General features: G+C 44.3%; 1 protein-coding gene across 1 annotated transcript in view; it reads left to right on the top strand.

The window, feature by feature from the left end:
* The window catches only part of LOC126199324 (glutathione S-transferase D7-like), a 78,074-nt gene that overhangs the window by 9,116 nt on the left and 42,834 nt on the right, over positions 1–26,124 (top strand). The window contains exons 2-3 of the mRNA XM_049936165.1: positions 17,313–17,468; positions 21,493–21,551. Of these exons, the coding sequence (XP_049792122.1) occupies positions 17,328–17,468; positions 21,493–21,551 (200 nt within the window). The 5' untranslated portion in view covers positions 17,313–17,327. The remainder of the gene's footprint in view (positions 1–17,312; positions 17,469–21,492; positions 21,552–26,124) is intronic.

The following is a 26,124-nucleotide window of genomic DNA, read 5'->3' as shown; positions in this document are numbered from 1 at the left end:
CATCCAACGAGTCCAGAAACGTCATCCAACGACGCTGCGGAGCGTCGAAGTTATTGGCAGCGGCGCGTGCCGGTAGGACATCCCTGCGGCAACAAACGTGACTTTGTACGCTGACGGACCACAAGCGGAACGTCTCGCAATGTTGTTTTTCAGTGATCGTGACTGACTGACACGATCGCCAATGGAGAAGATGGAGCCAGCTGCTGCATAGATTGGCCTCGTCTCCTGTGAATGAGATGCTCTGTTGCTTTGGTGGATGACGGTTTTGGATATGGGTTTCCATTTGCAGTTTATTTCTCTCCTGTACACCGAAAACCACTGGGGATTTTAGAGGGTTTCAGGAGAAAGATAAACTGCAGGTCGAAACCCATGTCCGAAACCGTCATCCGCAGAAGCAACAGAGTATCTCATTCACAGAAGACAAGGCCTTTGTACACAGCAGTTATGTGCATCTTCCCCACTGGCGATTGTAGCAATCAGTCACGATCACAAACAACGTTGCGAGACGTACCGCGTATGGTCCGTCAGTGTTAGAGGACCGCCGGTGCCTGTAACTTCGACACCCTGTGTCGTCGTTGGATGACGTGTCCAGTCACGGGTTCCTAACCTCGATTTGTTTCTCAAGACACGCTCACACGCTCAACAACTTCTCGAAGTTTGTTGCAACACTTCTAGCACTGGTTTTATACGGATCGATTACATTTATATACACTCCAGAAAATACGCATTTTTGGACATTTGTGGTAAGTTCCTATGGGACCAAACTGCTGAGGTCACAGGTCCCTAGGCTTACATACTACTTAATCTAACTTAAATAACTTACGCAAGGGACAACACACACACACCCATGCCCGAGAGAGAACTCGAACCTCCTACGGGGAGAGCCGTTCGAACCGTGGCAAGGCACCCCTGACGGCGCAGCTACCCCGTGCGGCAAAAATACGCACATGACAACTCTCACATATCTAGTTTTCGCAAAGAAAGGAGCCAATGTGGGGGAAGGAAGAACACCTTCCAGACTGCTGAACAGATCCGGGGGGGGGGGGGGGGGGGTAGGGGGGATATTCCAGTCAAATGCCATATAAGCCAGTACAATTAGCTCCAAAAATGTGGTTGCGTTTCAGAAATTACTGGAATACTTGAAACTGTTTTAATCACTCAGGTAGGCCTCTGCATGAGTAATCTAAGTTTGCCCCGATTTCCGATTGGAGCTTCAGCCATGATTCAAAGAAAACCACCAAAATTTAGGACATTTTTTTAAAATTCCTGCGAAACTAAGTGTTTAATCGGAAATTCCAAGGTTACCAAAAGTTAAACGCAATAAATTCTGCATCGACTGAGGTTAGTTACAAAAGCTTCGTGAGGAAACTGTTATTTTCAGTTTTCAAAAAAAAAACACTCGTTTGCTGCAGTAAAACGTGTGCATCTGAGAATTAGCCAATTTCACGCAAAATTTTATAGGATAAAAGTTGTGGACCATCAAATTAAATCAGAGAAACTGACAAAAATCTAACTCGTAAGTAAATATCACCATTATTCAATTATTTATGTAAATCTCATAGTTAACGACCAACACCAGTTTTTTTTTTTTTTTTTTTACTTTTAGTTCAGTGACTTCTTCCAGTGTCCACTGTTCTTCGTTTATTAATAAGATACTCATTCTCAACATTTTGTTGCTCCATTAGTGTCGCCAACATGTACTTTTGCCGGGACGCGTATTGTTGATGCTCCTTGCAGGCATCAATCGTTAGCTGACCGTTGTTTCGTACTTATTATGTAAACTGAAGGCGGAGGGGTGGAAAGGGAAGGGAAGGGAAAGAACTACTGATGTCAGCTGTATCGGGACTTTGTGCAGAATTAGCGGCGACGAGTGAAAATGTGTGTCTGACCAGGATTCACACCCAGGATCTCCTGCTTACTAGGCAGTCGCGTTAACCACTGCACCACCCGGACACAGTGTTTATCGCAGTTGCTCAGACTACCTTGGCGCACCTTTCGGCCGACCTACACTCCCGCCTACGCCACCTGTCCGCAGTCCCCGCCATGTCTTCCATGCTCGCAATTTGAAAATCCCGCAGTAGGTCGAACGTAATTGGGCAACAGCACGGTGTGTGGTGGATTCATTGCCCATCGAGGCCAATCAGTCGGACGTGTCCGAAAGAACAGACACCACGCGTTCATATAATTAGTTACGTTTGTTAATGGACGTCAGTGCAATGTCTGGATGAAGCGTTGTGGATGAGGTGGACGTCATCAGTGTGAAGGAGAAAGGAATAAAATATTGCATCAAATTTGCAAATTGAGATGCTACACGTTTTATAAAGACGAAACGACTGTTTTTTTGAAAAACGTGAAAAATTACCGTTTTCTTTCTGCCGTATTACGGGAGGGCATTATCATGGAATGCATCACTTCACGTAGTCCTCCTGGTCTTTGTTCTTGGACTGCGTCTGTAAGACGTCTCAGTTTTAACAGTAAACGTTATCAGTGATTGAAACTTCCTGGCAGATTACAACTGACTCGAACTCGGGACCTTTGCCTTTCGCGGGCAACTGCTCTACCGTCTGTAAAGTTTGGAAGGTAGGAAACGAGGTACTGGCATAAGTAAAGCTGTGAGGACGGGGCGTGAGTCGTGCTTGGGTAGCTCAGACGGTAGAGCACTTGCCCGCGAAAGGCAAATGTCCCGAGTTCGAGTCTCGGTCCGGCACACAGTTTTAATCTGCCAGGAAGTTTCATATCAGCGCACACTCCGCTGCAAAGTGAAAATTACACTCCGCTGCAGAGTGAAAATCTCATTCTGTTATCAGTGATTGTTACAGCTCAGGGAAGCAATTCGTAACACAACACACCGCCGCTGTTCCACCAGGTGCATAACTATCTTTTATGGATGCGCGCAGGTCCATTTTCCTGCCGTGCCATGTCCAATGGCATTATCTGCACACACGGCGCAAATGAATTGGGCTGCCTCCGCTGCTGTCACCCCTCTACTGAACTCAAACAGAAGAATATGTCGGAAATGTTCCGATTTCTCAAGTTGGCACTCCATTTTCTAGCGTCCACACTTCCACTCACTATCACCAAATAACAAATGATCATATGTAAACTCAGATAGCAACAGTGAACTACAAATAAAAAACGACAATCAAAAAATAAACCTATAGCAACCAGAATACCAGCATATAAAAAAAAAAAAACATAACGCGACGAAGTTACGCACCATCAACTTTTTTCTCCCGTTAGCTAAAGTAGTCGCCATTTTTAGCCGTTTGGCCAGAGAAAGTGAGATTTAAAGGCAGTATGGTGGCCGAATACTGAGCTAGCAGGTCGTCACTCACGTTTAATCTGGCTTGCGATGTAATCTCGAAGGCTTGCATTTGATCCGTCTTTTTCTTTTTTTTTCCTTAGCTTTCGTGTTCACCCGCCAACACACAGCCTCCGGTATTTGTCGTTTCACCTGCGGACGTAAGAGGTTTGAGTCTCAATGACAAGCGCAGTTTCTTGCGGCGATGGGAAGATCGGGGACTGAAAATGAGAAACCGGTAGCGTAAGTAAGAGTGCAAGACGAAAAATATAGAGAAGGTGTTCGTCAGGGGCATTTTAACCTTGTACTGGCACATGTTACGCAGTAATGTAGGTATCAAATTAATATATGAAGAAGTTTTGTTTATGGCGCTTTTAGAACAGCCGTGTGTGTGTGTGTGTGTGTGTGTGTGTGTGTGTGTGTTTGATGATGATGTTTGGTTTGTTGGGCGCTCAACTGCGCGGTCATCAGCGCCCGTATAAATTCCCAATTTTGCACAGTCCAATTTGTTCACAATCCAGTATAGCCACTGTCACGAAAGATGATGATGAAATGATGAGGACAACACAAACACTCAGTCCCCGGGCAGAGAAAAATCTCCAACCCGGCCTGGAATTTAATGTGTGGGTGTGTAATTGAAATTAACGAACAAGAGTATCTACTGGCATTATGTACTGTGTGTTGGACATTTACAACCAAAAATGGTGAGAGTTCATAAAGAGCCTGCTTCTTCATTTTCAACCCATCAGGAATCGGAAACCGAACCAAAACGTGTCGATATTTTTCTTTGAGATAACGTAAAGGGCAACCCAAAATTTAGTCACGCACAAAAATTTAGTGAAAATGCGAGGAACTGTCATGATACATTTATTATTATCTCGAAAAAATATTTTTTTGTTCTGAAGTTTCATATCTGCTGTCATGGTACACACTGGAATGGCCGCATCACAGTACCGTAGCACGCCGATAGAGGAACGAAAACAGATCGGCGCAGCATGAAGCATCGTGCTGTAATTCGTTTTGAGCAGCAGTGGAATTGTTGCAGCTGTGTCGAGCCAATCAAGACGGCAAACCTTACCAATTGGCCTACCATAGATGCAACATTATCGACGGTGCCAGAAACAAATTACCACATGATGCTCTGTCGAAATTTGACGAAATATAAACACGAAAACAGAGTCCTGAGCGACACTTGGATCTTTCTAGAACGTTGTTATGAGCATATTTGTTACTGAGGAAAAGCTGTGGTCACGCTAGAAACGGAATAGCAGTCAAAGTGCTTGTCAGAAGCAGGTGAGCATGTTTGTGGCAACAATTTACTTGCTCTCGCCTAGTAGTCCCATAATAACTGACGAATAGTACCCAAGTATTCTGTTTTAACTGGATGAAAAACTCCTTTGGGAGAGTTCTAGTCTGCAGAATATTAGAATCATCTTTCTTCTGGACAGTGCGCTGCGTAATAAAGCAAATTTGTTACGATGGGAAGAGAGGGACTGGAAGTACACATGATGGGGCAGCCGATCTCCACATCTGATTTAACGCCGTCTGACTTCCACCTGTTCTCATACATACTTGTAAAGAAATTGACAAGAGGAGTGTCGAAGTGCTTGAGATGTGGTGTTACAAAAATATGCTGAAAATTAAGTGAACCGATTAGAAGTGAAGTTCTCCGCGGAAACGGCGACGAAACAGGTGTGAAAAACACTTACTAGAAGATGGTATAGGAACCCTAACTAGAAGAAGGTATGGGATAACAGGACATTTTTAAGATGTTAGCAATAACTTCCTTGCCACAAGATGGAACCGTACAAGGCAAAAATTGTAGGGTAGACAAATTATAAGATATACACTAAATAGCCGAGGACACTGTGGACGCGCTGTTCTAATCCGACACGTCGAAAGACACCCTGAATTATTTATGCGGAAAGAACACAACAAATGAAATGCACTGTCAGAATTTTAGCAGCTAAGACGCACTGCAAGTACTTTTTAAAATTTGTTAAAGTTGCTCGTTTTTGCCGCATGCATCTAAACCATAAAAAAAGCCACAGGTAATTTTTTGAATAAGAGGCAGTTCATACTGACAGCTAAACTGTTGCAGACGTAATTCTCACGAAGATAAATTATGGCAGTGTTTGATGTTACGTTACAGACATCCATCAACTGGAAATTTAAAATATTTCTTAAATAAATATAATTTTATAATATTTCCTGTAGCGCAATTCGTATGATAATTTTTGAATAATGTAGAGTTTGCCTACAACGAAACAATTCCTTCTTTATTACCCGTAATCGTCACAAACAGTTTCCTTACACCAGGCACACCTGACGAAAGAAAGTCAATGCATTCAGGCACCTCAAATACTTGGTAATCTTATTTAGAAAGAATTGTGGCGGAGTAAGATATGGTTGTGGTCGTTGCTCTGCTTATTGTTTGCATTACAAGTATACTTAACGAAAATTGCAAAACGTACCGATGTAAACTAATAATGCACAAATAAGTGCAATTTAAGAATATTGTTACCTAATAAACCTCAAATGCCACGAACCTTTCCTAAATTATATTGTTTCACAATTTCGTTGAAAATAATGTTCAGTCGAAAGAAGAATTTTGCCACTAAACAGTCTTATCTTTGGTCCTAATTTGCCTTGGGGTTCTGAAGACGGATATAAAGCTGCAGAAACAGTAATCCACTCTTATGTGTCACTGGCATTGTTGTGTACGATGTGTCAGAGCATTAACCACTTGCATAAAAGACTGTGTTTTTTCGGCTCGAGATGATAAAGTGCGTTTCGCTCACAGTTCTTTCACGAAACCTTACGTTTGGTAGCCGGCCGCTGTGGCCGTGCGGTTCTAGGCACTTCAGTCCGGAACCGCGTGACTGCTACGGTCGCAGGTTCGAATCCTGCCTCGGGCATGGATGTGTGTGATGTCCTTAGGTTAGTTAGGTTTAAGTAGTTCTAAGTTCTAGGGGACTGATGACCTCAGATGTTGAGTCCCATTGTGCTCAGAGCCAGAGCTTACGTTCGGTGTAGACACAGCAGCTGTGGAGATAACAGGACACCTCATGTTCATATCAGCTACGAATTAATGGCATTTCCTTTCCACCTATCTTTAAGTAAAATTCGTAGTCTTGCGACCTCCCATGCTGTATGATTTCTTGAATCTGCTTAACTAGTCCGAATAAGCCTTGAAATCAGCAATATTCATTTCACTTGCGATTCGGAGGACCTGGTCTCGTAATTCTCCATCAGTAATGGTGCACTGCCTCTCACGAGCAGTTCCACAGTAAATCTTTCGAATATTATTGTTTTACTCTCACACTTTTGCGAATTTCATTTTGGTACATATTTATAAGTTCGTGTAATTTTTCTTCCATTTACACTGTTTTCAGTCAGATTCTACGAAGCAAAAATTGGCACACTGCTTAACATTAAGCATTGTCACAATGAATATTGATTAAATAATGTTTGTTCAACAGTCATACGTATTTTACCCTCATAGTATTAATGCACATTTAATTTGAATTACTGTCTGTGACTCGAACAGGTTGGCTCATGATTAATGAAACATGTTGTAATTGATGTAACCATATAATATTATGTACTTCTGAAGAAGATACTCAAAGTAAGATAAAGCTGAGACTCAATACGTCTCCAGGAAAATGTATTTACATCAGATGAATGTTAAACACGCACGCGGCACGCACGCGCTCTCCGCTGCTCGACTCGCTGCGGCTCGCACCGTTTACACCGTCGCTCGCTCGCCACTAGCCATCGCCATGTCCGGACGCGGAAAGGGAGGCGAACTTGCTGCTGTGGCAAAGCTTCTGCTCACGCTGGCAGGAGACGGCCGCGGCAGCAACAAGAAGAAGAAGCGCAGCTGACCGCAGCACAAGAGGCAGTGCTACCGCTGCCAGAAGATGGGACACGTCGCCAGGACGTGCAGGGACGTAGTCGCGTGCCTGAAATGTGCAAAGGCACATGATACACGCGACTGCGACAAGCCGCCACACGTCGCGCCATCGTGCGTTAACTGTGGCGGCGCGCACGCTGCAAATGCACGCAGCTGCGCATATCTGAAGCAGCGGACACCAAAAACCGCCAAGAAAGCGGTCCATGAAGAAGAGGCAGCCGTCCCGCCACCCCCGCACAAGGGGGAAAACGGGGCGGCCGCAGTCCCGCCCAGCGCCGCCACCGACGACGCCGTGGCCGCCCTCAAAGCCGCGATGGCGGCAGAGAGAGCGGCAATGCAGAAGGAGGTCGTCAGTCTCCATCGGCAGCTGCAAGAGTTGCGGGAAGAAATCCGGCTGATGCAAAAGAAGACACCCGCCCCCGTTGCCACCCCCACGCTGGTACGACAAGTTGGGGTGGACGTGTCCACGCAAACGGATTTGTCCACGCAGACGGATGTGTCCGTGCAAACGGGCGTCACCCCGGAACCTGTAGCAATACAGGAGACCGGGGAGACGCCCATGGACGTGGTACAGTCCGTCTCGCCGCCGCCGCCGCCGGAAGTGGTGAAGCAGCCGCTGCAGGACATACAAGAGGCGGGAGGGATGTACTCCACAACCATCCCCTTCCCGGACGCCACCAACCTCCCAACGGTCATGAAGAAGATCGCGACCATGGTGCGCGATGGGCGGTACGACGTCCGAAGAATGCCGTACCTTTTCGCGGAAGCGGAAGGGAAACGGAAGCCACCGCTTCCACACCGGCCGATTAAGATACGTGGAGGACATCGGGCAATTCTGCTCGAGTTCGTCACAAAGAAAGATCTCAACACCATCAATGCGAACCCGGTCTTCACGCCGAGCGACTGGGGATACATCTTCGACGACGCAGTCGTGCGGCTGAAGAACGAGGTTCGCGACGGCACGAGGAAGCTGTCTGCAGATCTACAGACAGCGCTGCAGAACATCTCTCGCGAGACGAAGAAGACATAAAACACCGAAGCCCACTAGTATGCCTGCATACTAGTAGCCAGGACAGGATAGACACCGGACAACGAGAGGACACACCACAGTGAGGCCACATCACCATCGCATCGCCAGGAACAGGAGGAATGACTGTAATAAGCCTACACTCCTACACCTCGGGCCAACGAGGCCCGTCTGTAAAGCGTAAGCGTAAGCGTAAGATGAATGTTAATTCAGTTTATCTTCATTGTTAACACTTCAGATACTACAAACACAGCTGGTAATTATTATAGATATTAAAGGATGCGCAAATTTGAGTGAACAGTGACTGTGGCCAATTGATTCAGAGGAACCATCACTGGAAACTGAAATTCACTTTACAAATAAGTCGCTCCGAGTCGTGTTACCTGCTTACCGATGCGCCATCAGTCAAGGATATGCGCCTGCCATATCGCGCAGGCGCTGTACGCTGCAACTCCAGTAGCGGGAGTACATTTCTCCAGCAGCTAAAATACTGACACTGTCTTTCCTTCAGTGTATTCTTCTCACATAAAAAATTTCAGAGCATTTTTCAACATGCCGGTTTGGACCATTTCCTTGTAAGACGAATAGATTGACACAAGATGGAAATACACTGAAGCTCCAAGGAAACTGGTATAGGCATGCGTATTCAAATACAGAGATATGTGAAATGCGGTTCGCAACGCCTACATAAGGCAAGTGTCTGGCGCAGTTGTGAGGTCGGGTACTGCTGCTACAATGGCAGGTTATCAAGTTTTAAGTAAGTTTTAAGTGAGTTTGAACGTGGTGTTATAGACGGCGCACAAGCGTTCGGATACAACATCTCCGAGGTAGCGATGAAGTGGGGATTTTCCCGTACGACCATTCCACGAATTTACCGTGTATATCAGGAATCCGGTAAAACATCAAATCTCCGACATCACTGCGGACGGAAACAGATCCTGCAAGAATCGGACGAACGACGACTGAACAGAATCGTTCAACGTGACAAAAGTGCAACCCATCCGCAAACTGCTGCAGATTTCAATGCTGGGCCATTCAACGAAACATCATCGGTAAGGCCCACTCGTGTACCCTTGATGGCTGCACGACACAAAGCATTACGCCTCGTCTGGGTCCGTCAACACCGATATTGAACTGTTGATGACTGGAAACATGTTGCCTGGCCGGACGACTCTCGTTGCAAATCGTATCGAGCGGATGGGCGTGTACGGGTATGGAGACGATCTCATGAATCCGTGAACCCTTCCTGTCAGCAGGGAACTGTTCAAGCTGGTGGAGGCTCTGTATTGGCGTGGGGCGTGTGCAGTTGGAGTGATGTCTACACACGACTCTGACAGATGACACGTACGTAAGCATCCTGTCTGTTCACCTACACCCATTCATGTCTGTTGTGCATTCCGAAGGACTCTGACAGTTCCAGCAGGACAGTGCGACACCCCACACCTCCAGGAACACTCTTCTGAGTTTAAACACTTCCTCCGGCCACCAAACTCCGAAGACATGGACATCATTGAGGATATCTGGGATGCCTTGCAACGTGCTCTTCAGAAGAGATCTCCACCACCTCGTACTCTTACGGATTTATGGACAGCCCTGTGTGATTCGTGGTGTCAGTTCCCTCCAGCACTACTTCAGACATTAGTGGAGTCCATGCCACGTCCTGTTGCGGCACATCTGCGTTCTCGCGGGGGCCGTACACAATATTAGGCAAGTGTACCAGTTTCTTTCGCTCATCAGTGTAAGATTCGGGTTGCATCAGATCAATCAAACTGCCGGAAAAACATCCTTGGTGTCTGGTAAATGATTGTTGTTCAACAGCCCAATGAATTTTATCCTCGTAGTGTTAAAGGACATTTAATTTGAATTACTGGAAGTGACTTGAGTTGGTTAGCTCGTGATTCATGTAACACGTTTTAATCAATGTAACCAGTAACACGTAATTCTGAAGAAGATACGCATAGTAACATCGAAGCCTAGGTCAAGTTTAAATGAACAAACTTCCGGTGGCTGTTTCCTTTACTAATCGATAACTACTGACAGTTGCCGTTAGCAGCCATGTTCAAGATTGTTTGATGTACCATATGGAGTATTTTGTACATTTTCTACAGACACTTTGCAGGAAACGATTACCAAAAGTGAAAACATTTGACTATGTGTATTGATCGAAGAAAAACGTGCATCTTTCTTATCTTAGAACAGTGGTTCGCTAAAGAGCTGAGAAATTAACTTTCCTCTCGTAGACAGTGACGTTGATAGTCTAGTCGCCAAAGATGCGTTAAATAAAAAGGCTTGCACCTGGTTGGAACCACCAACAATGTACTACAGAAATACTTCTAACATCGCCAAAACGCGGTTAGACTCCCAAAATCTGAGATGGCTAGAACAGGTGTGTTAGTTAAAATCAGCTTTAAAGCATCGAACACCACCTGTTACCTTTCAGATCAGCAAAAAATTTCACTTTTCCTATAGAACTGATTTATGGCGTAGCTAGTGTGTAGACCTGGGGATGAATTTGTGAAGAAATTAACCATTCTTCGCATCACGCTAATATCTTATCTAAATCGTTTTAGAATTGGTTCTGATCTTCTGATGACTTTATTAGACGACAGACGACGTCCCCATCTGCAAACAACCTAAGACGGCTGTTCAGATTGTCTCCTAAATCGTTTATATTGATAAGGAACAGCAGAGGGGCTATAACACTACCTTGGGGAAGACCAGAAATCACTTATGTTTTGCTCGATGACTTTCTGTCAGTTACTAAGAACTGTGACCTCTCTGACAGGTAATCACGAATTCAATCGCATAACTGAGACGATATTCCAAAAGCAAGCAGTGTGATTACAAGCCGCTTGTGAGGTACGGTGTCAAAGCCTTCCGTAAAGCTAGAAATACGGAATCAATTTGAAATCCCTTTGGGTAGCACTCAACACTTCGTGTGAGTAAAGAGCTACAGTAATGGTGTTTCACAAGAACGATGATTCCTAAATCTGTGTCGACTGTGTGTCAACAGACTTCCTCGAGGTAATTGATAATATTGAAACACAATATACGTAGGTTGGAACCCTACTGTGGAGACACTATGCACTGGGATCTACTATTGCCGCTTATAGCACACGTTGTTGACATACCTACCTAACCTCCGAGCAAATGGGCTCTCCCGTTCCATTTCATCGGCGTGCGCACAATCGAGGGAAACACAGTCACTTGTGAGCAAGCTGTCTAACGTAATGGTGTCACCATGTTTTCGAAACAGAAACAACGGAGTTGGATCAAGATTGATTGTGCCAGAGGTCGTACAGCACTACAGTGTCATCAATGTCTTCATGAGGCGTGCGGGGAATCAACATTGCCGTACAGAACAGTGGCACGTTGGGTAAAGATTCAACGAAGGTCGGCAAACTGTGGGAGGCATGAATCGGGCAGGTCGTCCTAGCATGTATGAAGAAGAAGTGCTTGCTGTTGCCGCATTAGTGGACAGTGATCGCCGCCATACGATTCGTGAGCTCGCCCACGAAACCAGATTAGCGCTACGACTGTGCTTCGCATCCTGAAGAATCGCCTGGGCATGCGAAAATTTGCATCACGATTGACGGAAGAAATGGATTGCGTTACGAAGCTACTCAGACGTACTTGGACCACTAAGAGCGCGAAGGAGAGGCTTTCTTAGGCCGTATCGTAACACTGGATGAGAGATGGGTCACATCGTTCGTGCCAAAACTGAAACGCCAATCCAACGAATGGCCTCATTATAGGTCGCCGCACAAGTCGAAAGTGCGTCAAAGCGCCAGTATGGTGAAAGTTATGGTGATTATCATGTACGACGGTGATGTTGTTATCCTAACACATTACGTTCCTCCACGGCAGACCGTCATTGCACAGTATTACTGTTCGTTTTTGGAGCATCACCTGCGACCTGCTTTGCGAAAGAAGCGGCGACACTTCCTGCGCACCCCTCCCATCATTTTGTACGGCAATGCGCGGGCACATACGGCGCAGGCTGTGGCTGCTCTGTTCGGTCGATGGGACTGGGAAGTACTGTACCATCCGCCATACTCCCGGAACTTAAATCCTTGTGACTTTGATTTGATTCCGAAGATGAAGGAACCAGTTCGAAGCATTCGCTTCAGAACTGTTCCAGAGATTCGACAGGTGTAGAACGTTCCATTCGCACCATCAACAGAAGAGGCTCTGCTAACGGTATACGACGCCTTCCACATCGCTGGCTACGCAACGCTATTGACTACTTTGGAAATTAGTAACAGGTGCAAACATGTAACTCTTTTGTATCGGTTGTGAATAAATAGTTGCCACTGTTTAAGTTCCAATCCTCGTATTATTCATAGTTTCCCTCGTGCACCAGCTTATTTTTTCACAAAATTATCTATTTTCCGTTTGATCATTGACGTGTCTGTTCTCCTAGTGTAGTCTTAGCAGTGGCAGTGGCAGTACATAAAGTCGTTATACACTGAAGCACCAAAGAAACTGGTAGAGGCATGCGTATTCACATACATAGATAATGTAAACAGGTAGAATACGGCGCTGCGGTCGGCAACGGGTATATAAGACAATTGTCTCGCGCAGTTAGATCAGTGACTTCTGCTACATTGGCAGGTTATCAAGATTTAAGTGAGTTTGAACGTGGTGTTATAGTCGGCGCAAGAGCGATGGGACACGGCATCTCCGAGGTAGCGATGAAGTGGAGATTTTCCCGTACGACCATTTCGCGAGTGTACCGTGAATATCAGGAATCCGGTAAAACATCAAATTTCCGACATCTCTGCCATGCGAAAAGGATCCTGCAAGAACGAGACCAACGACGCCTGAAGAGAATCGTTCAGTGTGACAAAAGTGCAAACCTTTCGCAAATTGCTACAGATTTCAATGTTGGGCCATCAAGTGTCAGCGTGCGAACCATTCAACGAAACATCACCGATATGGACTTTCGGAGCCGAAGGCTCACTCGTGTACCCTTGATGACTGCACGACATAAACCTTTACGCCCCGCCTGGGCCTCTCGATACCGACATTGGGCTGTTGATGACTGGAAATATGTTGCCTGGTTAGACGAGTCTCGTTTCAAATTGTATCGAGCGGATGGACGTATATGGCTATGGAGACAACCTCGTAAATCCATGGACCCTGTATGTCAACAGTGGACTGTCCAAGATGATGGACGGAGTGTAATGGTGTTGGGCGCGTAGAATTGGAGAGATGTGGAACCCCTGATTCGTCTAGATACGACTGTGACAGGTGACACGTACGTAAGCATCCTGTTTGATGACCTACATTCATTCACGTCAATTGTGCATTCCGACGGGCTTGGGCAATTCCAGCAGGACAATATGGCATCCCATTATGTCCAGAATTGCTACAGAGTGGCTCCAGGAACACTCTTCTGAGTTTAAACACCCGCTGATCACCAAACTCCCCAGACATGACATTATTGAGCATACCTGGGATTCCTTACAACGTGTTTTTCAGAAGAGATCTGAACCTCCTCGTACTCATACAGATTTATGGACAGCCCTGCAGGATTTACGGTGTCAATTCCCTCAGCACGACTTGAGACATTAGCTGAGTCCATGCCACGTCCTGCTGCGGCACTTCTGCGTGCTCGCTGGGACCGAACACAATGTTAGGCAGGTGTACCAGTTTCTCCTTACAAGTAGCTGTTGCAAACGGACACTACTCCACGAGACAAACAAATTTAAATACAGCAAACAGAGACGTCAATGACCGGACGAAAGTTCATAATTTTGTGAAAAAAATATGTGGCATGAGGGAGATCTGAACGCGGATCTCCCCCAGCGCGGTCCAACACCGTGAGCACATAAGAACGATACCGTGGCCATTGGAGTGCGCTCGATGATGTAGATCTTGAGCATGGACCATTCACCGTTTCGATTTTGCTTCTTTTTTCAGTTCAGTTCGCCTTCTTCCTGTTTTCCTGCTTGATCTGTGTCCAGTTTTTAACGGGCCATCCACTGGGTCATCTTGCCACTGTATCTGAGGGGGTGTGATGCGGTGTTTCCCTTTTAAGGAATACTGTACAGACACCTCCCATCGCCTCCTTATCTTATTATATTCTATTGTAGAAAAGTCGGAGAGGCTCCGTCCCCGCCGCAGCCGCAGTGGTCGACAACTCCACGACGCCTACCGCAGTCCATTTCACCTCTCCGCGCCCCACACTGAACTCAGGGTTATTGTGCGGTTCAGCCCCCGGTGGACCCCCCCCCCCCCGGGAATGTCTCACACCAGACGATTGTAACTCTTAAGTTTTCGTTGTAGAGTAATGGTGGTGTACTCGTACGTGGAGAAACTGTTTGCACAGCAATCGCCCACATAGTGTAGCTGAGGCACAATAAGGAAACCAGCCCGCATTCGCCGAGGCTGATGGAAAACCGCCTAAAAACCATCCACAGACTGGCTGGCTCACCGGACCTCAACACAAGTCCGCCGGGCGGATTCGTGATAGGGACCAGGCGCTCCTTTCCACTCCGGAAAAGCGTGCGTTAGACCACACGGCTAACCGGGCGGGCACCTCCTTATGGTAGTTATACTGCATTTTAAATATATTTGATTTTTGTAGACACTAAGACGTTATTTCATCTGCTTAATAGTTACCGGGATTGCAGTGATAAGAAGGAAACCTTCCTAGACGCGGAAACTTCTGTTTCAAAAACCGACGCAACACCCGCCCTAATTAAAAGAAAGAAAAGATGTTTGATGTGCAAAGAGATACCACTGAAAGCGATACTATACGTAAATTTCAATATTTTTGCATTATTTTTTTAGGAGATAGAGACTTTAAACTTCATTCTTGTTATGAGTTAAATACCGACACAGTTGCACGCTGTTTTCAGAAGCATAATATTACAGGGTGAGTCAAGAAGAAACTTTGGAATGATATAGAAAGTTATTGAAATAATTTACAGAATCGGTACTATGCGGACAGTATATCGTGGCATTCGGTCGCGGCAGAAATCAAACGCGAACTTAGCTGTCGTAGGGAAGCGGTGTGGGGGAATAAGCCCCGCTCCCTCTCGAAGGGCTGCCATCCTACGTCCGCATTCCGTGCTGCCGCGAAATCAAAACTGACACAAAGTCCATAGGGATTGCTCTGATTTCTTTTGTTGTCGTGAGAGTCGCATTCGAATCGCTTTATGCACTGGGATAACACTCCAAACTCACTTGAGTAAAAATGAAACAAAAAGGAATCCACAACACAGAGCAAATTGGAGTACACACAGCATTTGGAAGTGGCTACAGCGTAATTGTTTGCTGCGGTTGGCAATGGTGATTCAGACCCGACCTCTACCTGTATCTTAACCAAACATAGTTCAAAACACTCCACATTTAAAACTGCCACGTCCTCACAACAGACGTGCCATTTTGTAGCAAACAACCTCAAGTTTGATTCACGTAGCCCATCAGTGCCCCATTCCGCCACGAGTAGCGGCAGCGCAGTGCACCGTTAAAATGTCTGCTTTCACTGGTGACAAGAGCGCTCGCTGTATGCTTTCTTTGAGGTTTCATTAAAGACCGTGTTTTGTCCCCCCCCCCCCCCCCCCCCGCTCCCCCTATCCATCAGACAATTTAGCCAAAATGAAAAATCGAATGTACGCTGGTATTGCACAAGTTACCCCCATTTGCTACAACGAATGTGGGGGAGAAGCAGATAACCGGTGGAATTTCGCTGCATCACAGATGCTAGTCACATCGAATGACACTTGATACTTATGTGACAGCTGAGGCTGTTTACTACAAATTGACACATCCACCGATTCTGCAAGTTATCTCAATAAATTTCTGTATCATTCCAAAGCTATAAAGTCCTTTTTCACTCACCTTGTATATAGGAAAAGCAGTGCAGTTCGAAAATTGTACAAAATTCATTGCCAAGAGAGATATTTGAGTAATCAAGGAAAAAGAGTATTGCTGTGAGAGCATTAGTTTTTGAGATATGACGTGACACATTTGAAGCTGTTTACGAATGCGAAAATTGTACCTAATTAATGTAACTCTTTCTCTAACCGAAATTAATTTTTTACTTGATTTTTGTGGAAGGTAGAGCCTTTTACCATCGCCGCGGAAAGCGGTGCGCTGTGGCGCATGCCTGCAGCGTGTACTCGGCGAGACAACGCAGCAACTTCGGAGCTTAAACGTCAAGTGACAACTAGTTTAAATCAGACTATAAATATCACGTTAACCAGCTACAAGCCGTGTGCCGACGGCGCGGTGTCTTGTAATGTTGGGTACCTCGCTTGCCTATAGCTGTTGCGTCCCCTGTGTCGTCGCCTTGAAAATCATCACGTCTCCTCCCTTCCTGAAAGTGCATTATCTCGTTGCGTGTCACCCAAAAATCAAATTTGTTAATAGCTTATCCTTCATCAAATTACCCAGAAAACCTTTAGAAAATGCTAATGTAACTGCATCGTCCCTAAACGACACTAATAAAAGTTATCTAATGAGTAACAGAACGATATGCGATTATTTTTGTTTTACGCAGACATTGTTGAGAGTAATATAAATTTTCGAGTATACATCTGTGGATGAGACGGCGCCGAGAATGTACTGAAGCCTTCAATCTAGAAATTTGCAAAGTCGAAGCAAGACTGCTCACGTGAATTATTCTTTTCTCAACATAAAAAATGGCAGTTTCATATTTAATGTTTCAGAACAATACTAAAATTATGAAGGTAGGAAGGAAGTTTAGAGTCAGGGAGTAAGGATAATAATGGAGGATACGCCATTCAGAAGGAGGAGCACACCTTTCCACAGTAATTAATCTTTAAAATAATGGTGTTACTTCTTAGCCGCGCGGGATTAGCCGAGCTGTCTCGGCCGCTGCAGTCTTGGACTGTGCGGCTGATCCCGGCGGCGGTTCGAGTCCTCCCTCGGGCATGGGTGTGTGTGTGTGTGTGTGTGTGTGTGTGTTTGTCCACAGGATAATTTTAAGTTAAGTAGTGTGTAAGCTTAGGGACTGATGACCTTAGCAGTTAAGTGCCATAAGATTTCACACACATCTGAACATTTTTTTTGTTACTTCTTACATCTGTTTTCAGACGCAGCTTGAAAAGATGCCGATAGTTCTGTACCATTTTCCTCTCAGCCCGCCTTGCAGAACGGCTCTGTGCACCGCTAAGGCTCTTGGGCTTGACGTCACCATCAAAATCGTCAACCTCATGGAAAGGGAACACCTCAATGAGGACTACGTTAAGGTAATGTGGCGGCTAAAACATTCTGGATTGGGTGCACTGTCATGGTTAGTAACGCAGATGCGCACTTAAGCGTTTTTTTAAAGCACGTTTAATGCAGTTCTGTAATTGTACTATATGAGGCTACGAATAAGGTGTTAAATGTGGATCATATATACACCCTATATATATATATATATATATATATATATATATATATATATATGCTTTGTAATGTGGGTATGCCTGTTTCTTTTCCCATGAATAGAGAAGTATGTTTAATGCATGTGAGCTGTGAGATACACATTGATTAATGTATACATTATCAATATAAATGTTTAGTGTAATAAAATCGTTGGTAGTGCCTTCGCTATAGGTAGGGACAATTGTTATGTATGTTCTTCAGAGGAGTCGGAAAGTCGCAGGATGGTAAAAAACAGCATTTTCAGTTGTTAAACCTATAAAATAATTTGAAATTTTCTATTTAAAATACTGCAAAATTTTTTGTTAAGAAATTCTAGTTAGTAATATTTTTATTTCATTTTTCAAATTTGTATGTGTTCTCAGGAAAATTACCGAACTTACGGTGTGTTCGTATTCAGACCTTTGCATTTTCGAAAAAGTTATATACAGATGACTGTGGATTTCACTCTTCTGTTATAGAAACTCTGACCTTTCGGTCGATATCACTGTCATAGCAACCAGCTTTGTTTACAGTTCAGGTTTTGATCTGTGAGTTAGTGCTTTGAGTCTCGAGTTTTGTTTGTGCGTTATTCGGAGTTTATCCGTCTTGTTGCTACTTTTAGTGCTGAGTCTCATAAACACACCAAAAAAAGTTTTGCATCACCTCGGTTCCGAGAGTTCCGGAACCTGTACAGAAAATTGGAATAGTGATCAACACAAACATCATTTCCGCCCTTTTCATTGCCCATTACAACCACACACTGCATGTTGTAGTACCATACAGCGAGATCTTCAGATGTGGTGGTCCAGATTGCTGTACGCACCGGTACCTCTAATACCCAGTAGCACGTCTTCTTGCATTGATGCATGCCTGTATTCGTCGTGGCATACTATCCACAAGTTCATCAAGGCACTGTTGGACCAGATTGTCCCACTCCTCAACGACGATACGGCGTAAATCCCTCAGAGTGGTTGGTGGGTCATGTCGTCCATAAACAGCCCTTTCCAATCTACCCCAGGCATGTTCGATAGGGTTCATGTCTGGAGAACATGCTGGCCACTCTAGTCGATCGATGTCGTTATCCTGAAGGAACTCATTCACAAGATGTACACGATAGGGACGTGAATTGTCATCCTTGAAGACGAGTGCCTCGCCAATATGTTGCCGATATGGTTGCACTATCGGTCGGAGGATGGCATTCCATGACCATCAGTGGCGTACGTCGGCCCCACATTATGCCACCCCAAAACAGCAGGGAACCTCCACCTTGCTGCACTCTCTGGACAGTGTGTCTAAGGCGTTCAGCCTGACCGGGTTACCTCCAAACACGTCTCCACGATTTTCTGGTTGAAGACATATGCGACACTCATCGGTGAAGGGAACGTGATTAGATTAGATTAGATTTACTTTCATTCCAATTGATCCATAGTGAGGAGGTCCTCCAGGATTGATGTCAATCCTTAGCGGTCCGTTCCGCATTTTGTTGGGCCTATCTGTTCCGTGTCACCTGGTGTCGTGGTTGCAAAGACGGACCTCGCGATTAACGTCGGGAGTGAAGTTGCGCATCATGCAGCCTATTGCGCACAGTTTGAGTCGTTAACACGACGTCATGTTGCTGGAAAAAAAAATTATTCAACACGGTAGCGTTGCTGTCAGGATTCCTCCGAGCTATAATCCGTAGGTGGAGGTCATCCACTGCAGTAGTAGCCCTTGGGCGGCCTGAGCGAGGGACGTCATCGACAGTTCCTGTCCGAACAACATCGCTTTGGTTCACTCCGAGACGCCTGGAAACTTTCCATGTTGAGAGCCCTTCCTGGCACAAAGTGACATTGCGGACGCGATTGAAACGCGGTATTGAGCGTCTAGGCATGGTTAAACTACAGACAACATGTGCTGTTTACCTTCTTCCTGGTGGAACGACGAACTGATCGGCTGTCGGACCCCCTCCTTCTAATAGCCGTTGCTCACGCATGGGTGTTTACATATTTGAGCAGGTTTAGTGACATCTCTGAACAGTCAAAGTGACTGTGTCTGTGATACGATATCCACAGTCAAGGTCTATCTTCAGGAGTTCTGGGAACTGGGGTGATGAAAAACTTTTTTTGATGTGTGTAGTAACAAATCTAGCAGCCCGCTTCTGAATTGCTTCAAAGTCTTTCTTTAACCCGATCTGATACTGATCCCAAACACTCTAGCAGTACTCTAGAATAGGTCGCACTAGAGACCTATATCTGTCTACTTTACAGATGAATCACACTTCCCTAGAATTCTCGAGGAAACAGAAATCGACCACTCGCCTTTCCTACCACAACCCTCACATGCTCGTTCCATTTCATATCACTCTGCAACATCACGCCTCTGGAGGTTCAGCTACTTGGAGACCATTCGCAGTAATTCATGGATGCCGTGTTCCAAAACAACGATGTAATTTTTATGGACGACAATGCTCCATATCACCGGCCACAGATGCTCGCGATTGGTTTGAAGAACATTCTGGACAATTCGTGGGAATGATTTGGCCATCCAGATCACCCACCCGTCATGGGTCCCATCGGACGTTTATGGGAGACAATCGAGAGGCCGCTTCAAGCACAAAATGCTGCACCGGCAACAATTTCGCAATTATGGGCGGCTGTAGAGGCAGCACGGCTCAGTATTTCTGCAGAGACTTGTTGTGTCCATGACAATTCGTGTTCCTGCTCCATGCCGGGCAAAAGGAGGTCTGGCACGATATCAGGAGGTATCCTTGAGTTTTGTCACCTCAGTGCAAGTTTGTTTAATTAAGAGCTGTGTGACGAGCGAATGGTAAAATTATCGGTACTGTTTTGCGGGTGAGAAATTTTAATGTGTACGGGGATCTCCAAAGTTCGCCAAAAATTTTCGAAAAAGTGTACTCTCTTAATCTGAATAATTAACGAACTAATATGTTATCTTGGTGAAAGTATGCATTCTTGGAAACCAAAAATTTTTGTGCTACAAAACTATGACACTAGATTTTTGAAAGAATTTCACATTAAGACTGGAATATTCTGGAACATAAAAATTTTCAACATAAATAATTTCTGAAACGTAGAGTTTTGAAAAAAGTGTAACCTACGTTGCAAAGCGAAGAATAAAGGCTGAAATAAAATAACAAATCTAGCATAATTGAATTTTGACGTGCCCATGGTTCCTAGTTATCTTAAATTACGAATATTTGTTTAAATAAAATATTTCCAGATGAATTAAATATGTTATGCTCATCGCCAGTAGAAAATTTATACAGTGAAAAATGAATTGTCACTTGAATAGGAAATTAGTTTGCATGTGTACTGCTAATGGGAAAAAAGGTGTGAAAAGAAAATGATAATATTGGCTTCAAGAGTGGTATAAGAACAACGAGGATAATTCCACCTTGATCTGTTACAAGCAACAGTTGGATTCTGAATGTTAGAACAACTCTACAGAATACAGGAACTAGTAAACGAGACAAAAACAGTAAGCCGAGAAACGATTTGCCATAAATAGCGATTTAAGTTGGTTAGTCATTCGAAATTAAAAAACCCATAATGTGTCTTGTATTTACATTTGTCTTTATGTCTATTAAAATGTGAGCGTATTTATTCTGTCTCTGAGTAATTTTGCCATGCATTGCAGAGATTAATTACACGAACAAAACAAATACTGTATTCTAAACCATTGGCAACTCGCAGATCTGAGAATGATTAAATTTTGTAATATAACCAACATTGTTAAGTTCAGGAACTGACTAATCTAAAACTTTTTAGTGTAATCTGTATATTCTGCTGCACGGATGAAATGTCTAGTTTCGCATAATGGAAGAGTAATGTGACTGCGAGTTGTGACCAAATCCCTTCGTTTCAGATGAATCCAGAGCACACAATACCGTCTCTAGACGATAATGGTTTGTTCATATGGCACAGGTACGCATATTTTGTTCAGTTATAATTTCTGTAGTGAATAAGATTTATTATTTTCTGTTCCGTAATATAATGCCGAGTCGCATTATTATAACAGTCAGCTAGTGTCCAGGGTAAATGCTGTTAGCAACAGAGTGAAGAGATATGAAGCAGACGTGCTCAGTCTTTAGTAGTTAGGCCTCGACACTATCTGTAGCCATGCTGTCTGCTGTGTTCCACACACCTACTGAAATGCATATGAATAAAGACACAGTCTTCGACATTTGGTGTGGTGTATTATGCTAAACGGTTTCGGCCTTCGTTGCAGGTCTTCCTCAGGTCCGTACATCTATTCACTGCGAAGCTCAGCTAGTCGACGTGGCAAAGATACAGTTAAACTGAATAAAATATATCAAGTGACCCAGTCCGTGTCTTTCTTCATTAGCAATCCCGATATCCTGATTAAACTGTTTAATTCTTCACTGTTGTCGTCGTTGTCGTCATTGACGTCAGATGTTTATGGAAGCCGCCACGAATGATGCTCAAACGTATTTAAAAAACTCGCGGAACTGTCATAGCAGTGTCGCATTGCAAGCAAAGCGCATATTTGTGCGTAAGCTTCCCTGACTAAAGTGCTAGCCCTTCGTAAAAAATAGCTGAAATTACGCTGTAGTTATTTTCATTATCGCGGCTAACGAATTAAAACATTAACATTGTTTCCCTTAATGCCGCAATATCCCTTTATCCACCTGGGACCTACCTCCTCAAACAGTGTGGAATATCATCTGTTCCTGTCCGTAGTTCAGTGAGGTGATTATTTTCTCCGTTACATAAGTGCCTGTGGAATGTAAGTGGTAATATGCTATCTAATATTATGATTATCGGTTCTTGCACTTGTTGGTAGCGGAAATGGGGACTGCTCATTGCGTCTATGGCATTCAACAAGCCGTAGGTGTATTGTGGATGGCACAACTCCAGTAATAAATATAGACTTTGAACAGAAGTCTGTAGCTAAGGTAGAATTTTCAAAATTTTTAGGTGTGTCCATTGATGAGAGGTTAAACTGGAAGCAACACATTGATGGTCTGCTGAAACGTCTGAGCTCAGCTACGTATGCTATTAGGGTTATTGCAAATTTTGGTGATAAGAATCTCAGTAAATTAGCTTACTATGCCTACTTTCATTCACTGCTTTCGTATGGCATCATATTCTGGGGTAATTCATCGTGAGTAGAAAAGTATTCATTGCTCAAAAACGTGTAATCAGAATAATTGCTGGAGCCCACCCTCGGTCATCCTGCAGACACCTATTTAAGGATCTAGGGATCCTCACAGTAACCTCACAGTATATATATTCACTTATGAAATTTGTTGTTAATAATCCAACCCAGTACAAACGTAATAGCAGTGTCCATAGCTATAACACCAGGAGAAAGGATGATCTTCACTAAGCAGGGTTAAATCTGACTTTGGCACAGAAAGGGGTAAATTATGCTGCCACAGAAGTCTTTGGTCACCTACCAAACAGCATGAAAAGCCTGACAGATAGTCAACCAACATTTAAAAATAAATTAAAAGAATTTCTAGATGACAACTCCTTCTACTCATTGGCTGAATTTTTAGATATAAATTAAGGGAGGGAAAAAAAACCTAACTTAAACATTAGTGTCATGCAATATTTTGTGTAATGTAATATCTTGTACAGACATCTTTTATTAACCTGACACGTTCCACATCATTACGAAGTGTCGTATTCGTGATCTATGGAACAAGTATTAATCTAATCTAATCTTATTTAATCTCTACCAAATGATGAGCAAATTAGGAAGCTCGGTTTCGTTGCTGGGTACGGACTAGGACAATCTGGAGTTGTTGAGCAGCGGGTCGGTGAGCGCTGGCAGTCCTTTGTAACCGTACATTCTGGGCGGCCTTCAGTGAGCACGGGGACCTTGGCTTAACCGCCTGTATCACGATGATGATACAGATTTCTCGAAGAAACTCCTCAACCTCTGGGTGTGCTACGTGTCGATGTGATGGATGGCTACTGAGCCGAAAAAGTAGTTAGTGGGCATCCTGTAATTAACCTGCCGCACCTCAGTTATGTAAGGATTATACAACAAAACGGGGCTCTGTCTGGGTGGACACCTTTTCCCATAGCTACTAGTGTCACAGCAGAAGGTCGTACAGAACAATCAGTAACCACGAAAAATGTACACAATGACAGGATTCATTTATATAAAAATGAACTTACATTTATTGAAAAGGAAGAAGGGATATTCGAAACTGTGTGTCGATATATTCAGAAAGCGCTAGAATTTATAACTAAACCGCTAAAATCAGTGAAACGGCTTGTAAGTAGGCTGTTTAGGTTTTTTTATTGGTAACGCCACGTAGCGCTCTGTATGAAAATCACTGACTGTGCTGTGTGCAGTCTGAGGCTGGTCGGCATTGTTGCAATAGTCGCTATTGTAGTGTTGGGCAGTTGGCTGTTAACAGCGCGTAGCGTTGCGCAGTTGGAGGTGAGCCGCCAGCAGTGGTGGATGTGGGAGTGAGATGAAGGATTTTTGAAAGCGGATGATCTGGACGTGTGTCCATCAGAGACAGTAAATTTGTAATATTGGATATCATGGACTTAATGACTTTTCAACACTATAAAGGTAAATACATTGTTTGTTCTCTACCAAAATCTTTCTTTTGCTAACTATGCCTATCAGTAGTTAGTGCCTTCAGTAGTTTGAATCTTTTATTTAGCTGGCAGTAGTGGCTCTCGCTGTATTGCAGTAGTTCGAGTAACGAATATTTTTGTGAGGTAAGTGATTTGTGAAACGTATAGGTTAATTTAGTCAGGGCCATTCTCTTGTAGGGATTATTGAAAGTCAGATTGCATTGCGCTAAAAAATATTGTGTGTCAGTTTAAGCACAGTCATGTATAATTTTTCTAAGGGGACGTTTCAGGCTTACAATCCGACCAGCTGCTTAAGTGAAACACCTACATCTAAATCTACGTCTACATTCACATGACCGCAGTTCACATTTAACAGCTTGGCAGAGAGTTCATCGAATCAGTTTAATACTATTTATCTACTGTTCCACTCTCAAAACTGCACAGGGGAAAAACGTATTCTGAAACCGTTTCGTGAGAGCACTGATTTCTCTTATTTTATTACGATGCTCATTTATAACACTTGTTGGTGTACAGAGCCAATTGCCACTTTTCGCAAAATGCAGATATCTTGTCTACATCATTTTGCAGTTGGTTCCCATCTCCTGATGACTTTACTAGATCCTAAACGACAGAATCATCTGCAAAAAATTTGAGTGTTGCTGAGATTGTCTCGTAAATGGTTTATGTAGATCAGGAACAGCAAAGGCCTATAACACTTCATTGGAGAACGCCAGACATTGTTCTGTCTTCCTCGATGATTTTCCGTCACTTACGGTGGTTGCCTCTGTCCCTCAGCCAGATGGAGTCGCTTGTCCTGTTTGAGAGTAAACTTCTCAGAATGCAAGATCCGGGCAGTCACAGAGGGTGTGATTATTGTGGTTGGGAGCTTCAATTTTAGGTGCATTATGGGGCCCCTTAGGAACATGGCTGCCAAGCAGGGGAAGAGAGCCAATGTGCACTTCGTGTGAATGCCGGGTGGAGTCACTTAAGCCGTGGAACAAATCATTCTGGATGCCATGAAGAGCACAGGTGCAGCCAACTGTAGGTGGTTGCTCACTTCGGTACCAATGATGTGTGTCGCTTTGGATCGGAAGAAATACTCTCTGCCTTTGAGCGGCCATCCAGAAGTGATAAAAGCTGCCAGTCTTGCTTGCGAGATGGACAGGGCCGACTGCGGACCTCTGGTACAGAGCCGAGTGGTGGGTGTCAATCAGAGGCTCAGACGGTTCTGCGACCGCGTAGGCTGCAGATTCCTCGATTTGCGCCATAGGGTGGTGGTGTTTCGAGTACCGCTAAAGAGGTCAGGAGTCCATTGCACGCAGGAGGCGGCTAGCAGGGCTGTGTTGTGTGGACTGGGCGGTTTGTTAGGTTAGACGGTCTCGCGAAACTCAAAAAGGGCTTCAGTCTCAAACGGAGCAAGTAGAATTCAGGAAGAACGTAGATCTAGGAACCATCGGTATAACAGTTGTAAAGTGTCATAGTTGTGTTGGCAAAGTACCAGAGCTCCAAGCGCTGTTAGAAAGCACGGATGCTCAAATCGTTATAGACTCCGAAAGCTGGATAAAACTGAAGACAAGTTCAGCCGAAATTTTTTCGTTGGATCTAACGGTGTTCAGAAAGGATAGACTAAATTCAGTTGGCGGTGGGTTCCTTGCTGCTGGTAGAAGTAGTTTATCTTGTAGCGAAATTTAAGTGGATAATTCCTATGAATTAAAAGCCATTCTTGGCAACCGGAAGAAAAATGATAATTGGATCTCTTTACCGAAATCTCAACTCAGATGATTCAGTTGCTGAAATGTTTAAAGAAAACTTGAATCTTATTTCAAACACCTACCCGACTCAAACAATTGGTGGTGACGTCAATTTACCCTTGATATGTTGGCCAAAATACATGTTTAAATCCGGAGGTACGCATAAAACATCATCCAAAATT

The sequence above is a fragment of the Schistocerca nitens genome, chromosome 8 (genome assembly GCF_023898315.1).
Source record: "Schistocerca nitens isolate TAMUIC-IGC-003100 chromosome 8, iqSchNite1.1, whole genome shotgun sequence".
Classification (NCBI taxonomy): Eukaryota; Metazoa; Arthropoda; class Insecta; order Orthoptera; family Acrididae; genus Schistocerca; species Schistocerca nitens.
Note: the sequence above shows the minus strand (reverse complement) of the source record. Positions and strands in the feature narration are given on the sequence as shown.